A 26,193-nucleotide genomic window follows, 5' to 3' on the forward strand; every position below is an offset into this window, starting at 1 on the left:
TTGAAATTAGAAATTTATTTTCTGTGTTTCAGTTGTTCAACATAAATTCTTTGCAGAAATAAATAGTGCATAAAATCCAGACAAATGTATGAAAATCTGAGTTTAATAGATTCAACTGTTTGTTTCATTTTGCGCCATTAATAATCAACGTGTTAGACTGACGACAAACTCTCTGGATTACAGTTGTTTCATTTCTCCATGCTGCACGGTGGATTTTCGTGAAAGGTTAATACAGTCAGATGTTATTATGAATTGGGGTCATTTTTCCTAATAGGATTATTATACAGCTTTTACGTCATTAAAGCGTCCCATCATCTGCAGCGTAGACTGTTGCCCTCTTACCTCCGCACCATGTACCAAAGAGCGCACATAAGACAAACAACTTATCAGCCCGGAGTTTGCGCTGATGTTACGGTTCTCGGTTGTCTCGGTACTTGTCCGGACCTGCAGCGTCTGTGTGTCTGCAGAGGGATGTCAGCGGTGGTGTGTGTTATCAGATCGAGTCCCCACATTTGGTTTCCAGTCGCGTCCTGCGCGCTGTAGGACGCGCGGGGGATCAGCTGAGCAGGAAAGGAGACGGAGCCAGCGGTGAGAAACAGGCGCAGTCACTCAGCGTCTGTGCGGACATTTCAGCGGAGTTTACTGCCGGGATCCGCTGCCAGTCGTTTGCAAAGTGTCCTGCGCTGCGTCTGCGTTTGCGGACGGGATGTTGGAGGTGGTTGCCGCGCAAAAATGAACACAGGTGAGAGGATTTTTTTTTTTTCCCGTTTGTTTTCGGTTAACAGTTCCCATCAGTTTCCATCCCGACATTTGACCACATTTTCTAAAGATCAGAGAAAAATATTAGTTGTTATATGTTGTAATATTTTCACTTTTTGCATTTGTTATTGAACTCGGAATCAAACACCAGGAAAATAACATTTTTTCTTCAATAAGACATAATTGTGCTGTTAAAGATAAAGCGTTTGCTTTGCGTCTGATTATAACAACTGTTACGATTAAAACTCAAATAGACTGCTACTACTGTATAAAAAGCAGCACATTTCTAAAACCCTGAATATAAATGATGTAAAATTTAAAAAGTAGAGTATCACAATATTTGATGAAGTTTATAGTTTCAGTAAAATAACTGTTTTGTTATTTTGAAAGTTTTGGGGTACAGTTGGCTTACAAGATCCATAAAAGACATATTTTGGTTCATAATGGTTTTATCTATTGTTTCATGTATTGTTCTTAAAGCTAAAGGCCTCCTGACAGGGGTCTCTTTGGCTTGAATCACAGGAAGTGAGTCAGGGAAATCCCTCGGACCTCTTTGTATTCTTTTGGAACTGTGTCAAAGCATGCATTACTCATTACCAGTGCGTTATCGCCTTTCTATAGCACCAGATTTCAACAAGTCCACTGTAGTTTTGGGAATTAGCCATCCTATTGACAAAGACTGACCAAGGAAACCAGGTGTTGGCACAATTTTGCTTTTCTTTTTTTTAGTGGTCCATTAAGATTAAGATGGACATTCTCTTCCAAAAATGCTGGATGAAAAACAGTCTAGTTTGGGTTACTCTACAAAATTAGTCCTTGGTCAAATATGGTATTTTATTCCTCATAAGCACCTCCAGTGATAATCAGAGCTAATGTTGTGTCTGCTTCGGCAGACACAGCAAAATCAAACTCTTAGAAGAGTTTGGGTTTTTATGGTCAGAGAGCCAACTCTCTATCCGTCCATCCATTCATGTATCCACTTCTGTTTGTCGTGCGTTGAGTTGAAGGAGCCTAAGCATTACTTTACAGCATTATTTTACTATGAGTACTATGATACGGATGTTTCATTTAAAAATGGTGTTATGTGAAAATTGAAGGAGATCCTTCCACTCCAGCCCAACAAACTCACAATGTTTAGCTAAAACTAATTGGCATATGTCCTAACGGCATTAACAAAGGATTCAGGTTAAGCAAACATTGAAGCAGTTTGTAGAAAGTACATTTGTTTGGTTCTGTGTGTGCGAGAGGCCTTTGTTGTTCTTATAACAGAAATCTCAACCATATTAAGACTGCTCTGTTGACAATCTTTGGCAGCCTAAATTTAGCTAGCACGTATTTGAGACTGAAAATGTGGGTTGTTTTCGGGTCATTACACATGCGATACTTTTGCAAAACATTGTTGGCTTTCTGGTATGGCAAAACTCCTTTTACTACCCTGGGTGGTTAACATAGCAGATTGCCAGCAGGAAATTAGTTAGTTTTACAGATTTTGTCAAGAAAGTGTTTAACTGTGATCTCACTGGTCTGACTCTGACCACACACCATTTACTTCTATGTCTTTGTGAGTTGCTGAGCCATTTCAGGTCACAGGAACGCCACACAAATGACCCTGTAAGCTATTTTAAAGTCAATAATCTTACAGTTTCCTTTTCCTGTTGTTCTTTTAGACTGCACCCAACCTTCAGCGGTTCCAACGCCAAGATTTGTTTGTCACGCCAACCTGAAGCTGCTTTCCCCTCTTACTTCTGCATCCAGGGGTCCTAAACCTTCTGTAGCCCCAAAACCTAAAGTCAACGTGCTGATAAATGGCAACCAAGGAGGGTTCAGTAATGGCAGTGCACAATCTACTGATGCAAGGGGTGACGAAACAACTGTGAAGCAGAATGGCCTAAACAAAGTTATCATGAACACATCATCTGGGAAGAAACACTTAAATCTCAGTAGCCTCAAATTCGACAAAAGAGATTTAGAAACTATATCAAAGGGGACGGTGGACAGTGGAGGCACAGAAGCGGAAAAGGAGGAAGATGAAAGTAAGAACATGGACGATTGCAGATTAACAGACGGTGCCCTTACAGAAGAAGGGGACTCCCTGAAAACGCTATGGGTTAGTGACGACAGACTCACAGCTGACTCCAAGGAGGCAGAGGAGATCACTGACACAGACGACATGGATGCTGAAGGTTGTGATGGAGGTGAGGCACTGGCTGACGCGGACGGCCTCTCAATGGGAGACATTTCTGCTGGTGCTGAAGACAGATTGTTTTGCCACTCCGTCGTGAAGCAGAAGCAACTTCAAACAAATGGAGACAGAAGCACTGCAGATGATTCATCAAAGTCTTCTTCTGATGAAAATGGACTATGTCTTAAGGACAGAATAATGGACACTCATGGAAGAGAGAAAGAGCCAGATCCAAATTGGTGTTGTAATAGCCTGAAGTTGATGTGTGGCCATCAAATTAATGGAAAGGGTGAAAATCAGCAGGAGGTTAGTTTGTATGACTACATTCCTAAAATCCACCAACAAGTTTGTTCTGAAGCAACTGAGCCTTTTTACATCTGTTCAGAGGATATTATTAACATGACAGCTACGCTCTCAGAAAGTGGCATTGCCTCTGTAAAAAGAACTGGAGTACCAGCTGGAAAATACAATGAAACACCTGAGAATGGACATTTAGTGGACTGCATGAACACTGATAAAGGTATTGAGTATGGCAGCAATGACAAGGCTAATGAAATGGAGGACTTGTTGAACCACTTGGACTGCCAGCCATGGTTTAGACAGGTTGCCATCTCAGTGCCAACAGACACAGACACCTCACTGACGTCTTCTTTCTCCGAGAGCCAGCTGCTATCTCCAAATGACTCTGAAGTCTTCAAAGATGACGAGGATTTGGAGGGTCACATCGTGCCCTTTCTGGATGAGACCAGTGATATGGAGCTCAACATTACAGATGAGCATGTTTATGAGGAACCAGGGCAAAGTTCATGCACCGAAAGTGGTTTTCTTTTGGATAGCAAGACTGCTGGTATTAGAACACACTCTTTGTCAAATTATATTTCCACTACTGTGGGGGATCGGGGAGTACAATTTCTCCATAAGACCTACATTAGTGGACTAGGACAACCTGCACTGAGCAGCAGCCCAGTGTTAAATTCAACACGGCACAAAAGCTATTCCAAACCCAAATATTTGTCTCTGTACCCTCGCTCCCTGTCTATGGAGGGACACAACACACCTCTATGTATCTACAAGGATGACTCCTACAGACATAGAGATGGGGTTTCCTCATCTGAGAGCTTCTCCAGGTGCTCACCCCTCTCATCTAGTGCCCTGTCCACACCTACTTCTTTGATGGATATCCCCCCTCCCTTTGAGCTGGCCTATATCACCAAAAAGCCTATCACAAAGAGTTCCCCCTCTCTTCTTACTAGAGAAGAGTTTTCAGAGAAGAACAGGAAAAAGAAATCCTCCATTAAGCGCTTTCTACTTAAATTTGGGTTGAAAACGGAACATAAGTCTGGAACAGATGCCAAGTCTTCCTCTTTGAAATCCTCGCCTGAGTCCAGCCATTGTTCACACAACAGACTTTTGGAGCTAGATCGGCAGAGCATGAGTGGTTCTCCACAACTAAATTTACGTCAGGCAAACAAGCCTCAGGGTTCACCTGAGTCTTCATCCCACTTTCTGTTCCACAAAGAGAGTAAAAGGAAAGGGAACTCTGTGGCCTTCCTCAACAGGAGCGTTGTCCGAGTGGAGTCCTTCGAGGACCGCTCCCGAGTGCCTTTTGCACCTCTTCCTTTCACCAAGCCCCGCTCTATCTCCTTCCCCAACACTGATACCTCAGATTATGAGAACGTCCCTCCGCTCAGCTCAGATTATGAGAATGTTCAGGTGCCACAGTGGAGGCCAGTTCGACAGATGCCACTCGCAAACTTCTTTGATCGTCCCGGTCGAGTTTTGTCTTCAACAAATGAAACAGACGGTTATGTCGACATGAAGAGTCTTCCAGGATTTGAGACAAAAACACATTTACCTGAAGAGGAAACTGAAAGGTATGTAAACAAGGTTGACTGAATTAGGACTGAAATCAGATTTGCTTTAATATGGCAGAAATGTCCTTTGTTTTTTGCTCACTCATTAGCTGTCAAACAAATCTGTTTCGTCAAGGTGAAGTGACTATGACAGTTATTTGTCCGTTCCTTTAACATTTAGCAATTCTTATCACACTCACCTGCACCACTCATCATGTCTACTAATGTACTGGTATTTTAAAATGGGCAAGTCTGTGTGGCCTGTCTGTTAAGCAGCCAAATGAAGCCTTATTTATTAAGCAGCTAATATCAGTTTCTTATTTAATCTCTTCTAAATAAATAAGCATTTCAAAAGTACCGCTAAATTTAGAGAGCTTTATTTTAGTAATAGGTTTCATTTTGATAGGCAAGTGTCTTTTCATAATACCATTCATACACAAGGTAATTCAAGGTAACTCCATTAATTTCATGAAAATGAAAGGAAATACATTAAGAAAGCTTAATATGTAAAAGCATTGGATAAAAAGTAAGAAATGTTTATATGCAATTTTACAGATTAAAAAAAATTAAAAATTACTGTCCAGAGATTTGTTTGGTCCATTACAGTGGGGCAGACAGACTTTAATTCTATGCTTCAATCGCTCAACAGTGTCTGGGGAAATAGTTCATTTGCGTGATTGGTAAATCAAATGCCACAGTAAACAATTTTATTTTCACTCCAATTAAAAGGAGCTAGCTGGTTGTGCACATCTCAGGTTTCCAATGAGTTTGTTTCAGTGCTGAGGAGCATAAAAACTAATGCTGGCTCACTTAAGCAGACCTCTGCTGACCAGAGTAGTCTCCATAGTTCATACATGACTTACAAAGTTAAGGTTTCTTCTTTTTTTTGATGAAGTAAAAAGTAAAATGTTTTGCAGAGTAAAGTTTAATTGGTCACTTTACATTTCCCAATTCCACAATCTGTGCAAAAAACCACAACAGTAATGTGTTTCTACTTTTGTCTAATTTTGTTTTGACTGCTTCCACTAAACTTCAAGAAGTCAATAACTTGAAAGAAAAAAGTGCTATAGCATGAAAGAATCTTTAGTCTAGCTTTGGCGTAGCCACATTTAGGATCTTCTTCTTTTGATTTGTGACATCGTTATTGTCAACATTATTGCCTCCTGCTGGCACCACAAATATATTGCATCATTTTTGATTGGAATCCCACAAGTTTTGTATGGACATTTTAGTTAAAAACTGAGGAAAGCAGTATACCCAGATGGTGATGGCCTTAATGAACTCCGGCTCTGGCTGTGTGTGCCGATGTGTTGTTAGGACATGTTTGGAGGGAGACTAAACAATGCCGTTGTAGGGGTGGTCTTTTCATGTCCCGGTTTCAGTAAGAAATGTTGGCTCACTGATTTTTAAAGCTTCTTGTCTCTTTAATTTGGTGTTATTTGTTTTTATAATCGAGAATGCTGTGTTGATGTGTGCCCATCCCCCTCTGCATTCCTGCCTGTTTTGCCCATATCATACAGACCTCTCAGGATGAATAATAATCGGAGCAGTTTGGACTCATTGCTCTTCTCCAGCCAGGCAGCTACATCAGGCAGAGATACAATCTCAAGGTGCTCTGTAGAGAGCAGATGGTGTCTGCAGAGCTTCCCTCTTTGTGTTCACAGCCTCTTATTGCGTATGTGCAACAAAACAGTACAATATCGGCATAGAAATTGTAATAAATTTTATTTATAAATATGCCGATATGTAATTTGAAATCAGTTACCGTGTTTTATATATTTTTACTACACTGATATAATAACAACCTGGATATGTAAAAGCCCTGAACGAGCCACAGACACATTCTTTCATCTGCTCAGGTGTGTATGTACTGACTTTTTGCAATTTAAATACATACAGAATGATGAGTCCAAACTTAAAACACCAGTCCAATCTTAGAACCGTAGAGGACAAATACATCAGCAACAAATCACAAATACAAAATAAATTGTAATAAATCAGATTTCTCATATTCCAAACCTCCCAAATATGCTTGCTCAAGAGTGCATTAATTTATTCCAGTCACAAAATGTCACCAAAATCACTCTGTCCCTCTAAAATCTTTCAGAAAATTGCAAAAGTGTATTGAATTGTATCATTTGCTGAATATCGCAATATATATTGTATCGTGAGCAGAATGTTGTGTATCGTATCGTGAGATTATTGTATCACTACAGCCCTACGGCTAACTGTGGCTAAACCGTAACAAAAAATAAATAAATACAGTTTGTGACTAAACGTGTTCGTGAGATTTCTAATAGTTAATAAATCAACTCCCAATAGTAGGTAAGTTGTAAACTGATACCTGAAAAGCAAAGGCAAGCATTTTTGAGCCACAGATATGTTCTTTTCTCTGCTCAGGCTTTTTACTTTTGCTCACTTACTCTAGTCTCCCCCTGCTGTTTGCATTTGGTTACTACATCAAATAAGAACCCAAACTACCAATCAAAGACATTGCAAGTTGTAATCTGTACCATTCCAATCTGTAGAGCATACAATAAGAAGACATGACCATACAAATTTATGGTGGAGGTCAAAAGAAAATGGGCAGGAGAGTATGGGAAATTAGAAAGCTGTGAGTAACTCAAATAATTACTCAGTACAACCAAGGTATCTGAAATGCCACCTCTGAATCCACGACACGTTGAAACTCAAAGCACACAGGCAAAAGTAGCTATTATTTTCTTGGCAAAGTTTTAGCTATGTAGTACAATTTGAGCATCATTTAAATGCACCACCTACTGGTGTCTACTTCCAGTTGAATAATGCACAAAATCACAAACCTCAGATTATCTCAAGCTGTTTTTTTTCCTCCAACATCACAGTTACCATATATCAATCAAATAGAGTACCAATAATAAAAAGGTCCAAAACCGTTAAAATTCAGCACAAAAGCAGAAATTAAAACAGCCTAGACAAAATATTAAGTAGTTAATTAGAATGCATTAGAAACACTTGACCCCCTTTATAAATAGAGATACTTAGTCCTTCTTAGTGATATTTATACTGGTGTAACTCTCCTTTGCTACTTTCCTTTGGAGCACACAACACACCATTTGCCATGCACCAATCATGACATTTGTAGTTAAACTATCAAAAGGGTTTTTGGCAATAGATGTCCATGACAAGCTTGAGTTGCCTTACCTGTTTTTTGTGATCCTGCCACTTTTGGTGGGTTATTGCAGCGTGTGGCGATCGCTGTTTCAGTGACAAACCTTTCAGATAGCATGTTGTGTCCAAATCCCTGGAGACTCTTGCAGTAAAAGGTGAAATTACTTTTTAATCAGCTTTACTTTTTTCTGAGTTAGGGGGAGGTTTGATATCCATTGTCCTCTGGTTGACCTGAGGTACAATCTGCTGTTTTACTTTTGCCTGTATATTCAAATTCAGTCTTTTGATAACCGAGTTATAACATTTGTTGATTAATTGTGGTTGTTTTCTGCGTATTAAAATAAAATTACCTAGAGTTTATTCCCCTCTCCTCGTATTTAGCAAATACAAATAATCTGGGTGACTCCAGCTCACCTAAAGGAATTAAATCTGATTTCATCTCAGGCAGTGATCAAAGATGGCTGCATGTCTTTTTATGCATGTATGTGGATACTTCATTTATATGAAGAATGGTCTCTTTTTAATCGGATGGTGAACTGATCCAGCGTTGACTTTAAACACTTCACTGTAAAATGTCTTAAGTCTGTTTGAGCCTCTGCTGAACCGTAAAAACTGGTTGGACTGAAGCATGGTTTAGCCTGCAGAAACCATATTAGTTCATTATTACTTAGTTTAAAAACCATTGGCAGCCATGTCTGATTCACTGGGTAAAACTTAGCCTAAGGAGAAGTGGCAGCATTATTTTTTTATCTCCTTATGTGATTTGTATCTGAACAGCTTCCTCCTGGAGCTTTTTCATGTTGTAGCAATGGAGTGAGGAGTAGTAGCGGTTTCTATGGGAGTGATATAAAACCTTAATATAGAAAGTGTTCATGTGTTGTAGTTCCCTAACTCCATCCCCCTGGTGTCTCATTCAAAGTTTGTTCCAGTAAGCAGTAATGGGCCATGCAGGCTGTAATGTGTGTGACGCAGAGAGCCAAACGGCTCACATATGTGAATCGTATGGAGCTAATTTGCATCTCAGTGGGGTTAAATCCAACAGCACTGGGAATAAAACATGGCAGGAGGGTTGGCAAGGCGGATATCCGTTCGGAGGAAACACAATGTTACACCACTGTAAGTTAAAAGCCCGGTTTTATTTGCATTGCTTACATTCCCCACTGTGCTACAGCCATTAGCATATTCATTTTGGTTTCACTGCAGAAGGAAAGCAAGCAGCATAAAGTACCAACATGTGTCTCTGGTTGGCAGCGGTTGTCACTGGAGGGTTTTCTGAACCAGTTTATTGCTTTTTACAATCCTTCAATCTTTTATTTATTCACATTGTCTAAACTAAATATGCTTATTATAGTGATAATTCAATGTGGGAGATTTTGAAGGACTGTAAATTAAAATTTGATGTTTAAATTAAATTCACGTGATTTATTCCCAGATGACTAAATGTCTGAGAACAGAGAGAGGCCTACATTAAAAGCATCTAATTGCACAGACAAATGTAAAATCTGTGTTTGTAGAGAATGAAGGTCTCAACAGGATGATACCAGTGGGTTTAATAGAGCAACAGAACTGATATTCTTCTTGCTGTAGATGTTAGGTATTAATGAAAACTTTTATTGGGAATGCTTAGTTTGTTCACTAATTTTAATGAGAAAAAACCCCAGCTAAACTTAATACAATCACTTATACGAATGAGTTATATTGTTTTTATCCCCTCCTTGATTATCCTCAACGTCTCACAGTTCTACTAGTCTAAAAGTTATTGATAATTTCTAAAACTATTTAGAAATTAAAATTATTTTGTAGCGAAAACTTATTTCCTTTTAGCCATTTCTTGACTTATAAGATGGTGATGGTGCGGTCTGTTCTTTTTAGTTTCTTCTGCTTGTTTCTCATCGGTTAATGTTTATCAATGAGTTTTGCTTATCGTTAGTGCATCACCTTCATTTTCATATTTACTAATGCAGAAGAGGAATTTTTCTTCTGTCAAAGCAACTTATCTGTTATTCTTTTTGTTAAATCATCATTTTTATTTTGTTTCTATATTAAAATATAAAAACTACATGGGATAGAGATTTAATTACTTTTTCTTGGAAAAAAATGTATAAGTTTAACGGCATTTGAACAAATCAAGGTGATTCGGTTCTCTTCAAAGAGCCATAAGTCAATATTTGACTTCTTCTCTGTTTAGGTTTAATGAAATTAAATCACACACAAGTTTACTCTGGTTAACAATTAGGTGGTTGTGCTGGATTTTATTTGGGGGGATCACAGTGAAGCAGTTTTATCACATAAAACCCTGATAAGATATACTGAGATCTGCAGTTGTTACATGACAGAATAGAGCAAAATTAAAGGATTTGAATCCTGTCTTGAAATATTGCACGTCATAAATTGACTTCTCAAGATTTTTGTAGAGAAAAACAAAACAAGTAAATAATTCAGGACGACTTTATTTCTGATGGGAAATCTGTAGACCTACATATTTGTTTGCATCTTAAGTTGTAATTGACATCTAATCATTCGGGATGGATTTCAGCAAAAGATCTGAATAATCTGCTTAAAACTGTCCATCTGCATCTAACCAAGCCAGGACACGTTAATGCCCAGTCTGGACAGGAAGTCCATTTTTTCATGTGGTTCTTCCTACATATCCTCATGTCTTCTTGTCTTTTTCCTCAGTGCCTACACAGAAGCCTACAACGTCTGTTCGGTGGCTGCCGGTGCTACGAGTGACGGTCGGGGAGAGACGGTGGGGGACGAAGACCAAGGACGCACCTCCGAGGAGGAAGACGTGGGGACAGACGTCAACTATGACCGACAGGTTGGCTCCCACCAGCATTGAGTCTGGGAAAACCAAATTATTTTGATTATAACCTCCCAATTACTACCTAAGGATGTTCTTATTTAAAATTTTATTTATTTATCTAATTATTTTGAGTAGCCTGGTGTCTCATATTGGAAAGGAAATTAGAATAACACAACAGCAAAAAGTGGATTGATTGTGCTTCACCTCCTTTTATTGCACAAAGGGTCTCATAAATCAAGATTTAGAGGCAGATTAATGGAGGATAATGGGCTTCTTGAAGATTGTCCCAGTTATTAGGAATTTAAGCACCGCTTTGAGATGCTGTGAAGAGGGGAGACAGTTACTGTACATTTGTTGAACCTCAGCCAAAATGAGTGAATAACTTGTAATGCTGGGCCAATTAAAACTTAATTATATGACTATTTACAGCCCGACGGTCGATCCAGAGCCTTTTACATCGTTAAAGAGCTGGTGGATACAGAGCGATTGTAAGTGTAAATATCTAGTTTCATTTCATGTTTGTCTGTCTGTTAAAAATAATCAAGCTCCCATATGAATCCTGACTAAATAATGTTTTTATTTTGGTGTTTAGACATGTGAAGGCCCTCAGGTTGCTTCAGAAAGTGAGTGAAGTGGCTTTATTGTTTTTATAAAACTCGTCCAATATAAAGTACTTGCACCATGCCAGATTTTTTCAATTATTAAACGAAGCCCTCCACTTCTGCCACTGCGATAGGACTTTCGGAAAGCTGTGGGGTCTGCAGTCGGGGATGACGGGCAGCCTGCGATGGACGATGAGAGACTCAGAGAGATTCTCAATGAGCTGCCCGACGTCTACGTGCTGCACAGCAAAATCCTCACCGAGCTGGAGAGTCGAATCGGACACTGGTGAGTCGTCAGGCATCCAAAGACACTTTCATACAAACTCCCCCCCATAAAACTGGCTGACATATAAGCAAAACGAGATGCGCCGATCAAAATTATGGGGCCAATTTCCGATTTCCAGTTTTTGTAAAGTCTTGATTTGCCAGGAGGTATTTTAGTCTAAATTTGAACAGCATTCAAAGTATTTTCTTAACTTTCCTGCTGCGTGTGTTCATTTTTATATGTTTTTGTAGGAGTGAACTTTTATTTGAACCAAACATAACATTTTAAATGATATTAGCAATTATTACAATTACTGAAACCTAAGTTTTGAATATTGTAGATAACATAGAGCCTTACAGGAACTGAGATCTTAAAGAAGCTGCTGACATTTTCAGCTCTGCGTTTCAAAGCTTAAAGCTCAAATCGATAAAACTAGACATATTTATTGTACTGCAGTTAGCCTTCCCGTTATCTATAAAGCCTTGCTCTCTCTCATAGCTTCATACGTCACAGAAAACCTATTTTGATTAACTTCATACACCTCTGAGCTTAAAAACAAAAACTAACCCAGACTCCTCTTTGTTCAGTAAAAGCTTTCAAATTGTTGTTATTCATTAGCACTTAGGTGTGCTACATTTACTGATTTTTTTTTTTTTCAGTTTACAACCGGCCCGTAAATTCTTGTTGCTTTTCAATAACCAAATGCATCACGCTATCAGTGAGAAAATATCCTCTTCCATGATCTCACCTCAGCAGACTCTTGGACGCTGCTGCTTCCTCTGTTTCGTTCTACCTTTGGTTTCTTTCCATTCAGGGAGGACAGCCAAAGGATTGCTGACATTTTCCTGTCCAGGAAAGCAGAGTTTTTGGTCTTCACCACTTACATCGGCCACTATGATCGAAGCATTAGTTTACTGGAGGACGGCTGCAGAACTTCACCTGCGTTTGCAGCCGTAGTTCAGAAATATGAGGTCAGACCTGCTGTTTCTCTCATTCAAAATGTACAATCTTTGCTTGTAATTTAGCATTTCAAATGTTTGGGGTTCATAAAATCTGAACTTAGTCTTTTTCATACAGTATTAACTTCTGGTGTAGCACAAAAAGCACAGCCAGGAATGTATTTTCTCATTACAGGGTCACTTCCTTTCGTATTTTCTTTGCTTAATCTCTGTTTAGTTTATGAAATAGAGCTTGAGATATTTAAAAACTGCAGCATCTGTTCACTACTTAAAACAATAAAGTATTCTTGATGTAACTTCAGCCTCTGTTGCAGATCAATGCTGAGGTTGTTAATCCCCCTGAGGGGCTAATAATACAAACTATCCCTGTCCTTTGCAATAACGTAGCTGGATTGTGGATGGATGTCCAGTGGGCCTGAGTGTGTCTCGTTTATGAACACAGGAGTTTTAAAGGTTCTCTCTACGTTTTATCGACCACCGAGGAGAGAGCTGGCGTCAAGTCTTTGCAGAGCTCTGCAGTTTTCTGTCAGATTTAAGCGCCTGGACATTGAAAATGTCCTTTGATTCCCTTGAACGCTTTGTTTATTAATGCCAGCGGCTGTTTTGTTTGCCCTTTAAATGTGAAACTGGTGGTAAAATGTTTCCCCCCCTCCACACCTGGGCTGGTCTAAATCTGATTGATTTTTTTTCAAGCTGCTGTTTGTGGCTCAAAAACACAAAGCTGCTGAATGCTGAGGCAAATATTACACAAACAAATGTATCCTTACTGCAAAGGCGTGGACTGAACCTTAAATGAAACCGTGTTCTAAGCAATTTCCTTACACTCACTTATATAAATTGTTATACATGTAGTAAATAAACTATGTCTATAATTATATTAAAATGCGTGGCACTCTTAATCCTGTAACCTCTGATGAGTTTGATTTGCAGATACAAATAATTCTACCATATAAAATGGCTATAAATCCTGAAATAATGTGGTTTTTTTGGTTTTTTTTTTACATATAATATACGTTTAACATAATATGATGCCATTAATTTACGTGAATATAAAGATTTCATTTGTCTTTTGCTGCTTTATTCATTATTCTCAGTAAAACATTCAATTGGCCTGAAAGGCCACTCAGGGAAGTATTAGTAATTACTTCAAAGGTGACGTAAAACAACAATCTAACATTTAAACGTTATAGGTTCTGATTAAATTAAAATTAAATCCTTTGAAGTGTCTCTTTTAAACTGTAGTTTATTGTTTTAGGAGCAGAACCCAGCCGGGGAGAGAGTTTCTCTTCAGCGTCAGCTCCTGCAGGTTATTGTGCGTGTTGCTCAGTATCGTCTGCTCCTCACAGGTGAGTCATTTACAAAAAAAAAAAAAAAAATTAAAAAGTAATTGATTCACATTGACACAGATATTATCATAGCAATAACAGATGATGGTTTGGTGAATTTACTCTGAAAGTAATCATTTCTCCCTCTCCACCCAGATTATCTGAACAACCTTTCCCCCGATTCCAAGGAATACGAAGACACCCAAGGTACAGTAAACACGCGGCGAGACCACAAACAAAAACTACCTAGCTGCCGCTCCGTTCACGCCCTCTCCCACTGCCAAGGGAGCTTTACATGACTCCGTGTGTGGCTTTGTGTTCACTGCAAACCCATTTGTGCTCATTTGGCATGGAGGAATGGCCAAGAGAGAGCCAATTAAGATTTCTTTGTTTGGAGTGGAGACCCACTAGACAGCCACTGCAGCTCCTTTCTGCCTGCAGACCGATGTGTGTGTGATACACCAGGAGGCAAGCCGCTGCAACACTATCTGATGCTGCAGAACCGATAAGGGAGACGTCTCAGTCCAAACATGCAGACTCCTCACTTACTGCACCGTTCACATGCAGACAAAGAGTTTCAAAGCTTCCTATAGCAGCTATGAGAATTTGTTGAGACTGATCATCCTCCCTTTTATTTATCTTTTACAGCCGCAGTAGCGATCATGTCTGACATTGCAGATCAAGTCAATGACAGCTTAAAACACGGGGTGAGTACCAAATAAACCTCTGAGAGACAGCAATAAGGATTTGCTGTAGTGAAATTAAGTGCTTTACCTCATTCCTTAATAAAGAAGTGACACTTAGTAGCACAGATTTAGCTGAGCCTTCATGTTAAATAATAATAAAAAGCAAATAAACAGCAGAAGAAAGACGTGGAAACATTTTGAAATGAATAAGATAAACCAGAAGAATCAGAATCGAGTCCATGTTTTGTGTCCTACACCGAGGTTCTTCTGTGTCCTGGTTCATGTTGTGGTCAAAATGCTCAGTCATGTGAAAGCAGCAGAATAATGTTGTTGATATTTGAGAGACGCAATAAGTGATTAAATGCTATTGATATAATACAAATGAAACAAAAGTTAAACACCTAAGTTTGGATGATTCGCTCATAAGCCAGTCAGTGTCATTTATATGAGAAACATATTACCAAGATGAAATATTTTTCCATAATCATGCAGGATTTCTACTGAGTCTAATAGTATATTATTTAATTTATGCATTTACCAGAGGCAAATTAATATGGAAAAAATAAAACATATGGAAAAATATGTTTTTCCAGACATTAAAAACTTATTTGTGTTCCCTAAATATTAATTTCTTCTCATGTCCATAAGCTCCATAAAAAGACACTACAGTCTAGAAAAATGTGCATTTCCTGCGTATAATGTATCAAACTTAAGCGTTTGTTACTGTGTAAAAGCAAAAGACAGAAAACTGAGTATATTCCCTTAACCTCATCTGTAATTTATGCTTCACTGTTTGAAACAAAACACAAATTTGTGAAACAACCTAACATGAAATCCTGCATCTAAAATTGCATCTGGATTAAAGTTTTTCCTGTGATTCACAGCCTTATAGTTCCTAAGGTGACATTTCTCACCCTCGACTCATACGTTCCAAGTAAAAACACTTCTATTCGATCCAAAGTCAACAAAACGTGTCCTGTCTTGTGATTCAGGTGGCGACAACCGTAACTCCTGACTCTTTCATCTCTCGTATTTTGACTTGTCATCTCTCCCGCTCTCTGCTGTTTTGTCTGTTTTTCAGGAGAACCTGTTGCATCTGATCAACATAGCGTACAGCGTTCACAGCCCACGGGACCTAATTCATCCTGGCAGGGTATGACTCTGATAAGAGCATTGTTTTCTGTCTGAGTCTTTCTTTTTCAGCCAACCCACCCTGTCTGCCCTCCACCACCCCTTGTTGTTGGCCTTTTACACAATCAGCGAGCTGGGAATACCCTGCCAGCCCGGCCTAAAATAACACGGCCGGACGGCTGCAGATGCACTGCGTTTGTCAGGATCAGAGGAGCTGCCAGGGGTGCCTGGTTTGATTTAACCATGTTTTTTTTTTCTTTTCTGAACTGTCAGGTTTTTGTGAAGGAGGGAACCCTGATGAAGGTCAGCAGGAAGAGTCGACAGCCCCGACATTTGTTTTTGGTAAAGGCTACTTCCTGCTTGCAATTACGCTGCAACACACAGTTTATATCTCTGTTTTCGTGGACATACTAAAACCTGTACAGTTTGCAGAACTGTTGTTTTTACTTAAAACGTAAGTTTAAGACACACAGTGGGGAGTTTTCAGCCTGATCTATTTTCATGTCCAGACTGAGCTATTAGGAGCAGGAGTTTCCTGCCAGGATGTTTCTGGATGTTGAGTTCCTGAATCGGTGCGTTGCTGCCGGCAGAAGGAAGGCTGCGTGGATCTTTTAGCTCCCTAAGACCTTTGACTTGTTTCTCGCAGTATAAGTATTTTATCCATTTTATTGAGATAATCGTAAAGTAAGAACAATGATAGAAAGTGTTCAAGAAGTCATTTCATTATTTTTTGGCAATAAGTTGTAAGACTCTCTCCTTATATAGCTACATAAAGTCAGAAGCCCACAAATATTACGCCCACAATAAAGCTTATACTCTTTTAAAAACATTTCTAGGTTGGCTAGAAATATACAGGATCAAAAATATGTAAAAAAAATACAGATACAGTACTTAATGCATATTTTAGCAGTTTTTTTTAATATTCTTTTTCATAGGATAATTTCTGCATTGAATTTTCACAACAAAATAACAGTAACAGTGATCACAAACATCAATGTCCAACCGAAGAAACTGTATTTATCATATTTTGCAAATGATTCATGGTTTTCTTTATTTTGAAACCTAAAAATAGAAATAAAATGGCGATTCTTTAAAAATGACCACAAATTTCCTATAGCAGATGTTCATCAAAACAACCAAAGTTGTATTTTTTTTCTCAAAAGGTTGTGTAACATTTGCGGCTCTTAATGAAATCTTTCTGCTAGATTGAGGGTGAAAAAGGCTTTTATTTTGAAAGGTTGCAGACTCCTTGTGTGTCACATAAGATCTCAGTAAACAGGAGAATAAAAAAAGTCAAGAGCTTCTCTAAAGTTGTTAATTATCCAGTAATCAAGGTGTCTTGCTGTGACATTTAAAGTTTGTATTATTGTCCCAGATCCTAAAGAGGCCCAGAAGTGTCTCATCTAACAATTACTGCAAAATTAACCAGCAGGAGAAGGTCGTTTGTGTAAAATTAGGTTTCTAGACTCTGGGGCAAAAAAATCAAGAGATGTTGTGGTAGTGTCGTAAAGGCTGCAGTGACGTAACTTTAAACAGATCCGAGGTAAGGTGTTTGATTTGATGTCTCTCAAAAAGGTTTTGCTGTGTTTACACCGGATTTTCTCTATGATTGTCCTACTTCTTTCCTTTACTGGAAAATTACAAAATTACTTTTATGAGATTTAAAATAGAGATTAAATGCATGTTCTAATTGGATCAGATTATTGTTGTGATTATTCGATGATGGCAATATTCAAAACTCAAACACTGTTTTCATGTGGAAAATCTCCCAGTAGAGGAGTTTTTTTTTTTTATTAGTCTGCAGTGACACCTATTGGAGAGTTGCAGAAAATGCACAAGTAACTGAACCTGGCTTGGTGACTGTTTCCACATTTTTAATTGTTTTACTCATTCATCTTGTTTCGTCTGCAGGGTTTATAGTGAGTGCTCTGTCTTTTTTCAGATGAACGACGTGCTGCTCTACACCTTCCCCCAGCAGGACGGGAAATACAGACTGAAGAACACGCTGCCACTCAGTGGGTTGAAGGTCAGCTTCTCGTCTTGTGTTGCTCTAACCACACATTTACTTTCAAGGTCTTCTCCTGCTATATATTTCATTCTTTGCATGTTTCCCCCTCCGTCTCTCTCATTCTAATATTCGATTAATGATGTTTTTGACAAAAATTAACAGGTCAGTAAACCCAACGTCCCAAATGTCCAAAATGCCTTGAAAATCGAGGGGTCAGAGATCTCCATTGTTCTGTCTGCCAGGTGGGTCTCTCTAAAATAACATAACAAATATAAAATTTAATAAATGAAATCATTCAGATCAGACGAGTAGTGTGCGTGTGTGTTGCGTTTGTTTGTAATACCTTGTGGGGACGATTTTCCTGACATATGCTACGTTGTGGGGACCAATCGCTCCTCGTGGGGACCTGAGCCTGGTCCCCACGAGGGGAAACCCTGTTTTTGGGTCAGGGGTCAGAGTTAGGGCTAAGGTATGAATTGAGTTTTGGTTAGGGTTAGGGTTAGGTATGTGATGGTTAGGGTTAGGAAAAGGGTAAAGGTAAGGTTTAGGCTGTAGAAATTAGTAGAAATGAATGGAAGTCAATGGAAAGTCCCCACAAAGATAGCAAAACAAATGTGTGTGTGTGTGTGTGTGTGCGTGTGCGTGTGTGTGTGTGCGTGTATCTTTTGCAGCTCTTTTCTTGAAAGAGAGGACTGGTATTATACTCTCAACCGCACTGTGACTGAACAAGCAAGAGGCTCTGCAGCCAGCTCTGGAGAGGTGAGAAAATTAATTAAATTAAACCAATAATTAGATGCACAAGTCCTTTTTTTTTTTTTGGTGTATATTTGAATGTAACTGTAGATGGTGGCTTAAAAATATGCATTTCTAACCAAAAAGTGGTTAAATATCCAAGGAGAATTACGACAAAAACTCGTTCCACCAACAAAGGGACATCCATTAAAACTTTTAATTAATATCAGTCCTTATATCACTGATTTAAATTTCTTTCTGGATTTAATTTTTTTTTTTGCAAAAGCATTTCTTCCTCACCATGAAAACTTTACCTGATTTATCACTAATATTGTACATAACAATATGCAAGCAGCGTCTCCCATGTCAAAGAAAAAAGTGGTCAGATATTCAACTAGAAATATGACATGGCTATAGAAACCATAGTGTTCAAAGTGTAATTAATAAAGTGACATTCATTCACACATTTCGTTGAATACTGTGTCTATATCTATAATTTCAATTCTTACTGCGTTAGGGTGTTTTAGTGTATGTGAACGTCTTGCTGGAGCTGCATCACAGTGACGTTCAGTGAGACGTGTAACTTCCTGCCGTCTGTTTAGATGAAGCGCTGATGGGTTTTGCATGTCTTGCAGACCAGAGATCGTCTTTGGCTTTCTCTGGGAGAAAAAGCTCCCACTCTCGTTCCTGTCTCACAAGTGATGATGTGCATGAACTGCACTGCAGATTTCAGCCTCACTGTTCGCAGACACCACTGCCACAGCTGTGGAAGAGTAAGTCATTTACTCTGAGATACTCTAGAATGCTGAGCTCTGACTTGACCTACATTAGTAGATCAGGAGAGAAACTGATACAGATGTTTGAAGACGACAGTCGGCTAGACACATTAAGACTTGACTGTGTGGAATGCTGCTGGTGTTTTAGGGATCGTTTAATGTTTGTTCTTCATTGTTACAACAGATTGTTTGTCGAAGCTGCTCCAGGAACAGATATCCACTGAAATACATGAAAGACCGCATGGCCAAAGTGTGTGACCACTGTTACAACGAGCTAAAAAAGAGAGGTAATTAAAAAAATATCTGCTTTTTAATTGTGTTAAGGCTTAGGTCTCATTACAGATACATATGTGAAGATGCTATATCTGGAACTTAACCCAGATATCAATACACAACTCAGTGGCCCTCTAGGAAAAATGTGCTTGTAGAAAACTCTCCCTACTGAATGTGAGCTCATCAGGCCAAGATTTATAATGTGATTTAGTGAGAAGAAGGAAGTCAGCAGAAGTACTGTGTGGTGAAGCAGTTGGAGACCTATCAAACGGGCACCTTACCTAGAGATTTTAAAGTGTAATCCCAGTTATTTTGTAATTTACCAAAGTGAGAAATGATTGCTGGTGACATAAACTATTATTATAAAACTAATTCTGGCAAGTTGAAGTTACAGTTTCTGCTGATTTTCTGATCACCGTTGTTATACAGCCATTTACCAGCCCTATGGTTGGACTTCTGACTGAAACCAGCAGAAATCTCGCTGCTCTACACCTCATCAGCCCACGACTTATTCATTAGGACATTACTGCACATAGCTGTTGTTCTGAGGACACCATCTATCATGCCACTCAGACTGTAGTCTTTTTTCCCCCCTAAAAAGTCACTTCAAGCAAATACTACACACGTGGTGCTTGACAGGGAAAAATATACAATCTGTCATTTATTTGGCTCAGACAGAAAAATGAGTTGCCGCTTCGTCTGATTATCATGAGAGGAACATCTTCAGATTCAACCTATTCAATTTCCCAGGATCAAAAAGTGATTTCATTGTAGAGACTTTTCTGGTTGGTTAAAAAATGACAAGAAAAGTTTATTTAGTTTCAGTGTATTTTTTTTTTACATTAAGATCTTTGTGTCTGTTTCTAATATTTACCTTCATTTTCTTTATGTCTGAGGGTTAGATGTGGTTCCAGTTGTCTGTTTTGTTTGCCCAGTTCTTGTGTTCAGTTGCTGTTCGTCTGTAAGTTCCTGAGTTTTTATAATTAAATATTCTTCATCATCCACCGTCCACTTGCCTTCGTCTTGCTGCATCTGGAAACAATTTTCCCACAAAATCCAAATGGACTTTTTGATGACTTAATCTGTTGGAATGTTTATTCCTAATCTGTGGTCATAAAAACAAACATGTTTGCTCTTGTGGTTATCAAGCTGAGGAAATGTAAGATTCCTGTAAGCGTCTTGCTCCTTGGGAACAAATCATTCGCATATCTTGCTTCCTCTTTTGGGTAAAAGGAAACTGTTTGTCTTCGCAGGAGGAGAAGTGTCCGAGCTCTCAGCCAAATGTAGCCCTCGGTTGACCCGCTCCAGTCGTCCCCTCTCCACCGTATTCCAAAATATTCATCCCCCCAACATATGGAGACATCGAAAAGGCACTGCCTCTTTCGCCCCGGTAAAAGGAACAAAATGCCCCGCTCGGAATGCTGCAGCAGTTTTTCCTTGTTGCGATTAGTAAGAAAAGCTGGCGTTGTTGTGCAGGCAACCGTGTCAGAGGAAGGCTCCATCAGCGGGACTCTGCAGCGGAGCAAGACGAGCAAAAGGAACTGGAAGAGACTGTGGTTCCTGCTGAAAGACAAGGTGCTTTACACCTACCGAGCCCGAGAGGTGAGGGGAAACATGCAGTCCCCTTTAACCTGCGCAGCACACAGCGACATGCACAAGTACTCATACGTATTGTGAACATTTAGTGAAATTACAAACACAAATATTAATGTACTTGTAAATATCCTTGTGCAACTGTGAAAATTTGAAGCGAAAGGAAAGTTTGAAGCACCATATGCCATATTTTCTGTCTTTAGTTAATACTTTACAGGTACATCTGTAGGTTTTTTGGGATATGTTTGCACATCTGTAGACGGAGCTTTGTGCAGATTTGCTCAGGCTCATTCTTTGAGGTCTGGACTTTAACTGGGCATCTTAACTTGTGAATAATTTTATGCTAGCTGCAGCTGTATTTGTACTTAGACTTAATTATATATACAGGAAATACTGTTGCCACTGGGCACTCCTTTTATGTTGGGAAACCACTTAAAATCCCCTTAAATTAAAGTTTGCAGCTTTTAACTTTGTGAAATTTGAAAAAAATTCGAGTGGTATGATTTCTTTTTCAAGACACTGCTTTCACACTGAAACACTTGAAACAGCATTATTCAATATTCATCAGATAAATGAAAACAAAATAACTGCATATCACAATTGCTTGTTATCCTCATCATTTTTCTTTTGTCATCCTCAGGAGAAGGTAGCGTCAGAAAGTTTACCGCTTCTGGGTTTTACAGTGAAGCTACCTGACAAGCAGGGAGGCGACACAGAGGCCAATATCTTCCAGCTTTACCACCAAAACACTTTGTATTACACCTTTAAAGCTGAAGATAACTTCACAGCTCAGAGGTGAGACGCTTACAGCTCATGATATGACATTAAAATGTTTTGTCTGTGGAAATGGTGAGTTTTTAGCTGCTGAATGAAATGCCAGATTAGTCTAAAATATTCACATCTGTTGGATTTTTGGCCATGTTACTCTTCAGCCGAAGTTCATTTCATTTATCTGCTGACTTATCTGGGTCCACATAAAGAAAACATTGAGCTCCAACAGAAAAGAGGAAGACAGCCGTTGTCAAATATTTTTCAAATCTTTGTAATCTGTAATCTCTGCTCTTTAGTTGAGTTACTGTTCTTAAGAACAAACATCTTAAAAATGATGGTGTTGTAAAGTTTTTATCTTGGGTCTTTAGTTCTCATCAAATGCTGATTTAAGACTGAAACAGAGGGTAGAGTTGTCTGGTTGGTTGGTGCAGATCAACTCCAGCAGATCAGGACAATCTGTGTCTTTTAGCAATCAAAAAAATCAAAGACAACAACAATCACATGTAGAGTTCCTCAAGGCTTCGTCCTCGGGCCACTACTATTGAATATCTATGTGCTGTTCCTGCTCAGATTATTATAGTGCACTAACTCTCTTATCCTCACTGCATGACTACAGTTTATCATTAACTATCGTATAAAGTTTATAACTAAGTCATCTTGCAACATCACCAGCACATAATAAAACAGAGTAGTAGCATTTACATGCTGCTCCACAATCCTGACCAACGCCAGTCTTTAGATCACCTCATCGGCTCCCTGTTTGTAAAAAGTCATATTTTAAATTCTGTTAATAATGTTGGACCAAAATACATTCATGAGTTGCTTGTTAGATATGAACCATGTGGACTTTTCAGTGTTTTCAAGACCAGCATTTAGTTTCTATGTTCCTCGGCTCTGGAACAAATTTTGTCACCTGCAGGTTTCCCATTAAAACTAAATATTCTCATCTTACTTTAGCTACTTACTTTAGTTTCTTATGCATAAGTGCATACGTGTACTGTTATTATTATTGTTTAGAGTTTTTAATGTAGTAAATACTGCTATACAATACTCACTTTATCTAGTTGTAATTCATATTGTCCTCTGCTTGTATACAATCTTTCACCTTCACAGGTGGGTTAATGCAATGGAGGAAGCCACAAATTTATAGACTCAACCCTTCTGCTGCCTTCACCCCCGACAAACCTCCATCTCCAAAAAGTGACAGGACGTAAAACCAAACTGGAAAGACTGGAGAAAGGCACTTTTCTGTTTGTCGGCACGTCGCAGCCCGACCAGCTAAGCTGAGGAGACGAATTCTTTAAAAAGAGGACACAATCTACCTACTTTGTCCTTCTGCAGCGTTCTTCCCTCCCCGCTGTCGCAGCAGGTGTGACGCCAAGGGCTGCAGGAGATGTTGGCCCAGATACCTGCCAGCGTGGAGCGCCGCCTGTCAGCTGTTACTCACCGCCCCATTTCCCAGAATCCACCGGAGTTATCACATCTTACACAAGATACACAATACAGTCAATTCACGGCGTGTTTGGACATGGTTAATTTATTAATCTGTTTGAAAACACTGAACAAAGAAGTGAAAAGACGGATTTTGCTCTTGTTTACATGAAAAAACACGCTGAAGCCTCAGTCACGAATCTCAAATGGCCTCATATTTACTTTGACGTAGTTATGCCTTAATTTCAACATGTGCTTTTTGTACTTTATTTAAAGCATAAAAATACTAATTGGTGGGAGGAACAGATTGATTAGACGAAAGAAAAAATATTCAAAAGACTGTTATTTATCTGTGTACCATAGTGTTGGAGAGAGTCCTTCCTGTCAATCAATTTTCTTTTCTCAGTTGGCACTGATATTAAAGGCATAATTCAGACTTTTTTAGGCAATTCACCTTCAAAAAGTTAGAAATAGTTGATAACTGTCTGCAGTAAATACAACTATTAGCATCTTGATTTAGTAAAAACCCAGATAATCTGGTCCCAGAGGCCAGAAAAAAAGAAATATGAAAAGCTAAAACCAGAGCAAACTTCTGCTGTCTCAAAATAAATCCAGTCACTTTTTCCTTAACCTTGAAATTGCTGACTCATTTACTTACAGAGAAACTGGATGTGGTGCCACACTAATATCTTTCCTGTGTGAAACACGCACTGAAAACTAGTCATAGAAAGTGTTTCCACTTCTATTAAAGCAAAAATATTAAAGCAAAAGTAACAGCATTATATTATTTATTATTATTATTATTATTATTATTATTATTATTATTATTATTATTATTAATTATTTAAACCGCTTTGCTTTCCTACTTGCAGCATTTAAGTCCAAAATGATCGATCCCCACTGATGGTAAACTTTAAATTTTCCTAACATGTTTTTCCTTAAAGCTAGTAAAGTCAGCGAATTTTTTTTGCAATTCATTTTTTTATTACAATGCAAATAAAAACCAATAAATTTGTTATTTCAAAACTAAAACTCCTTTTACATGTTCTTTTTATTCTTTGAGAGGTGACTTCCTCTTATTCTACCAGAAGAAAACTTATTAGTTAAGTAAAAAATAATCTTAATTCTCAATCTGCCAGGATTCTGAATAAGTTTTTACCTTAACTGTAATTAATCTATTTGGAAGCACTATGCAGGATTTGTGAGTTATTATATTTCACACAGGAACATTATTGGTTGCACACAGCCTTCAGTCTCCATTTCCTACTTAAATATTAATTGATTTAATTGCTAAAAAAAAAACCCTTGATAAACACTCAATGCAAATAAATCACAAGATAAGGGTTAGAAAACAGCATTTGCATGAACTGCTGTGATATATTTGTTTGGTGTCATCGCTCTTGGACTAAACGCTAGCTTCAGCCTGTGGGACTAACTAATTTGGATTTAAACTAAATAAAGATGATTTTGAGGCCAGCTACTGCAGGTGAGTTATTAAATCCGTGCTACATCAACAATTCTGAACTATGCCTTTAAAAAAATATGAACAAACAAAAGGGATTACAGAACAGGGACCAAAATCTTTGTCTACCTACTGAAAAAGTATGTAATTTTTAAAATATCTTATAGCAAGTGCAATGTAAATTCGTTTGTGTGTAAAGAGTCGCCATCTATCTGTACACAGAAGCTCTGGCTTCGATTGAAACGTGAAACTCAGATTGACTGCACTGAGCTGCATAATCAGTGTCTTGGATTTTGTACTGTACCTAATGATTTATAACATTAATTTGCATTTTTAGGCAAAGTAAAAAAAAAAAAAGACAAATGATGGAAAACTGCCTTCGTTCTTTTGCGTTCTCCTGGTGTCCTCTAGGTGGCAGGTGAGATTGAAGTGAAGCCGAGCGCTGCCTACTTCCTGTCTCAGTGTCCTTGTTAAGTGAACATGTAGCCCTCACACACCAGAACTCCTGCTGCACTCGCAGGACTCCAGCTACCACGGCTCTGCCACGAGGCGTCAAGCTGGCAGATGTCTCCGAGCTGCGGGAGGAGACGCAGGAGAGGTTGAGGGATACGCAGACCCGTGCGCCGCGCGGCCAATGAAAGGCCAGGCCTGCTCTGCTTCTCATCTCCCCCCTGAGGCTGCCTGACCCAGAATAATATCAGGCACAAAGTTTGCTTTCTGGGGCTGCTGAAAAGTTGCAGACACCTCGTCCTACATAAAGGACAGACCATTTATCACTCTGCTCTGCCTTTCCAGCCCCACTTCTGCTTTCTTCTCTTTGTTTCTTATGTTGTGTAAATTTTTTTTGGCCTCTGCTGCTAATAATCCAAATGACTGGAGCTTTACATTTTATTTTACATTACAAATGTATTTTATAGAGATCCTATGTGATGAATTAACACAAGTGTTAATTGAATATATGGGTTTCTTTTCTCTGATACCCCAAAATGAAACTAAGTGCAACGAATTGCCTTAAGTAAATAAAAATCTGTGTGTAACTTAGCCCTTTCATGCATGAATTATGATCCTTTATGTCAGCATTTTTTCCAAAGTGTTTTCATTTTTCTTAAGCCATAACTGTGGGGAAAAAAATGGTGAAAAAAAAAAAAGAAGAAAATTATCGATTTTTTTCCTAAGTGATCATTTGTAATTTTCTCCAAATACAAAGTTGTTATTTGGAAAATACATCAGTAGTATTGTTCTTTACGGGTTATCTGATGTCACAATATTTTTTTTACCTGCCAGAGTCGAAGTAGGGACCGGGTTGGTTGGCATGCTTTACGTTTGTCGGCCATGTTGGATTTAATAAAAGTTTTCTTGCACTTGCAGCTGATGGCCAGTAGTTGATAGTGTATTTTATGATGCATTAGTGTCCACTTCAGTGGTCTGT

At 38.7% G+C, this 26,193-nt stretch overlaps 1 protein-coding gene across 2 annotated transcripts; it reads left to right on the forward strand.

Annotated features, from left to right (window-relative positions):
• Positions 1-142: 142 nt before the first annotated feature.
• fgd5b (FYVE, RhoGEF and PH domain containing 5b) lies at positions 143-25,805 on the forward strand. Of its 2 annotated transcripts, none has more exons than XM_015010454.2 (21): positions 143-742; positions 2,427-4,815; positions 10,624-10,765; positions 11,180-11,238; positions 11,343-11,373; positions 11,487-11,638; positions 12,432-12,588; positions 13,832-13,922; positions 14,058-14,108; positions 14,550-14,608; positions 15,669-15,740; positions 15,992-16,060; positions 17,661-17,744; positions 17,889-17,968; positions 18,398-18,485; positions 19,094-19,231; positions 19,419-19,521; positions 20,761-20,897; positions 20,984-21,109; positions 21,741-21,895; positions 22,985-25,805. In XM_015010454.2, exons 1-21 carry the CDS (start codon positions 733-735, stop codon positions 23,019-23,021), a joined length of 4,230 nt encoding a protein of 1,409 aa, XP_014865940.2. In that variant the 5' UTR covers positions 143-732; the 3' UTR covers positions 23,022-25,805. The 2 variants fall into 2 exon arrangements, with proteins under 2 accessions (XP_014865940.2, XP_014865941.2); XM_015010455.2 differs by having other exon boundaries at positions 20,984-21,082.
• Positions 25,806-26,193: the final 388 nt, after the last annotated feature.

The sequence above is a fragment of the Poecilia mexicana genome, unplaced genomic scaffold (genome assembly GCF_051168715.1).
Source record: "Poecilia mexicana isolate PSO_F unplaced genomic scaffold, ASM5116871v1 scaffold_5, whole genome shotgun sequence".
NCBI lineage: Eukaryota > Metazoa > Chordata > Actinopteri > Cyprinodontiformes > Poeciliidae > Poecilia > Poecilia mexicana.

Excerpts from the sequence above, each read along its gene's own strand:
- fgd5b (XM_015010454.2), top strand. Across the intron at positions 11,239-11,342 it reads CTGGTGGATACAGAGCGATT|ACATGTGAAGGCCCTCAGGT; the intron begins GTAAGTGTAAAT and ends TTTGGTGTTTAG. Across the intron at positions 17,745-17,888 it reads TGCCACTCAGTGGGTTGAAG|GTCAGTAAACCCAACGTCCC; the intron begins GTCAGCTTCTCG and ends AAAAATTAACAG.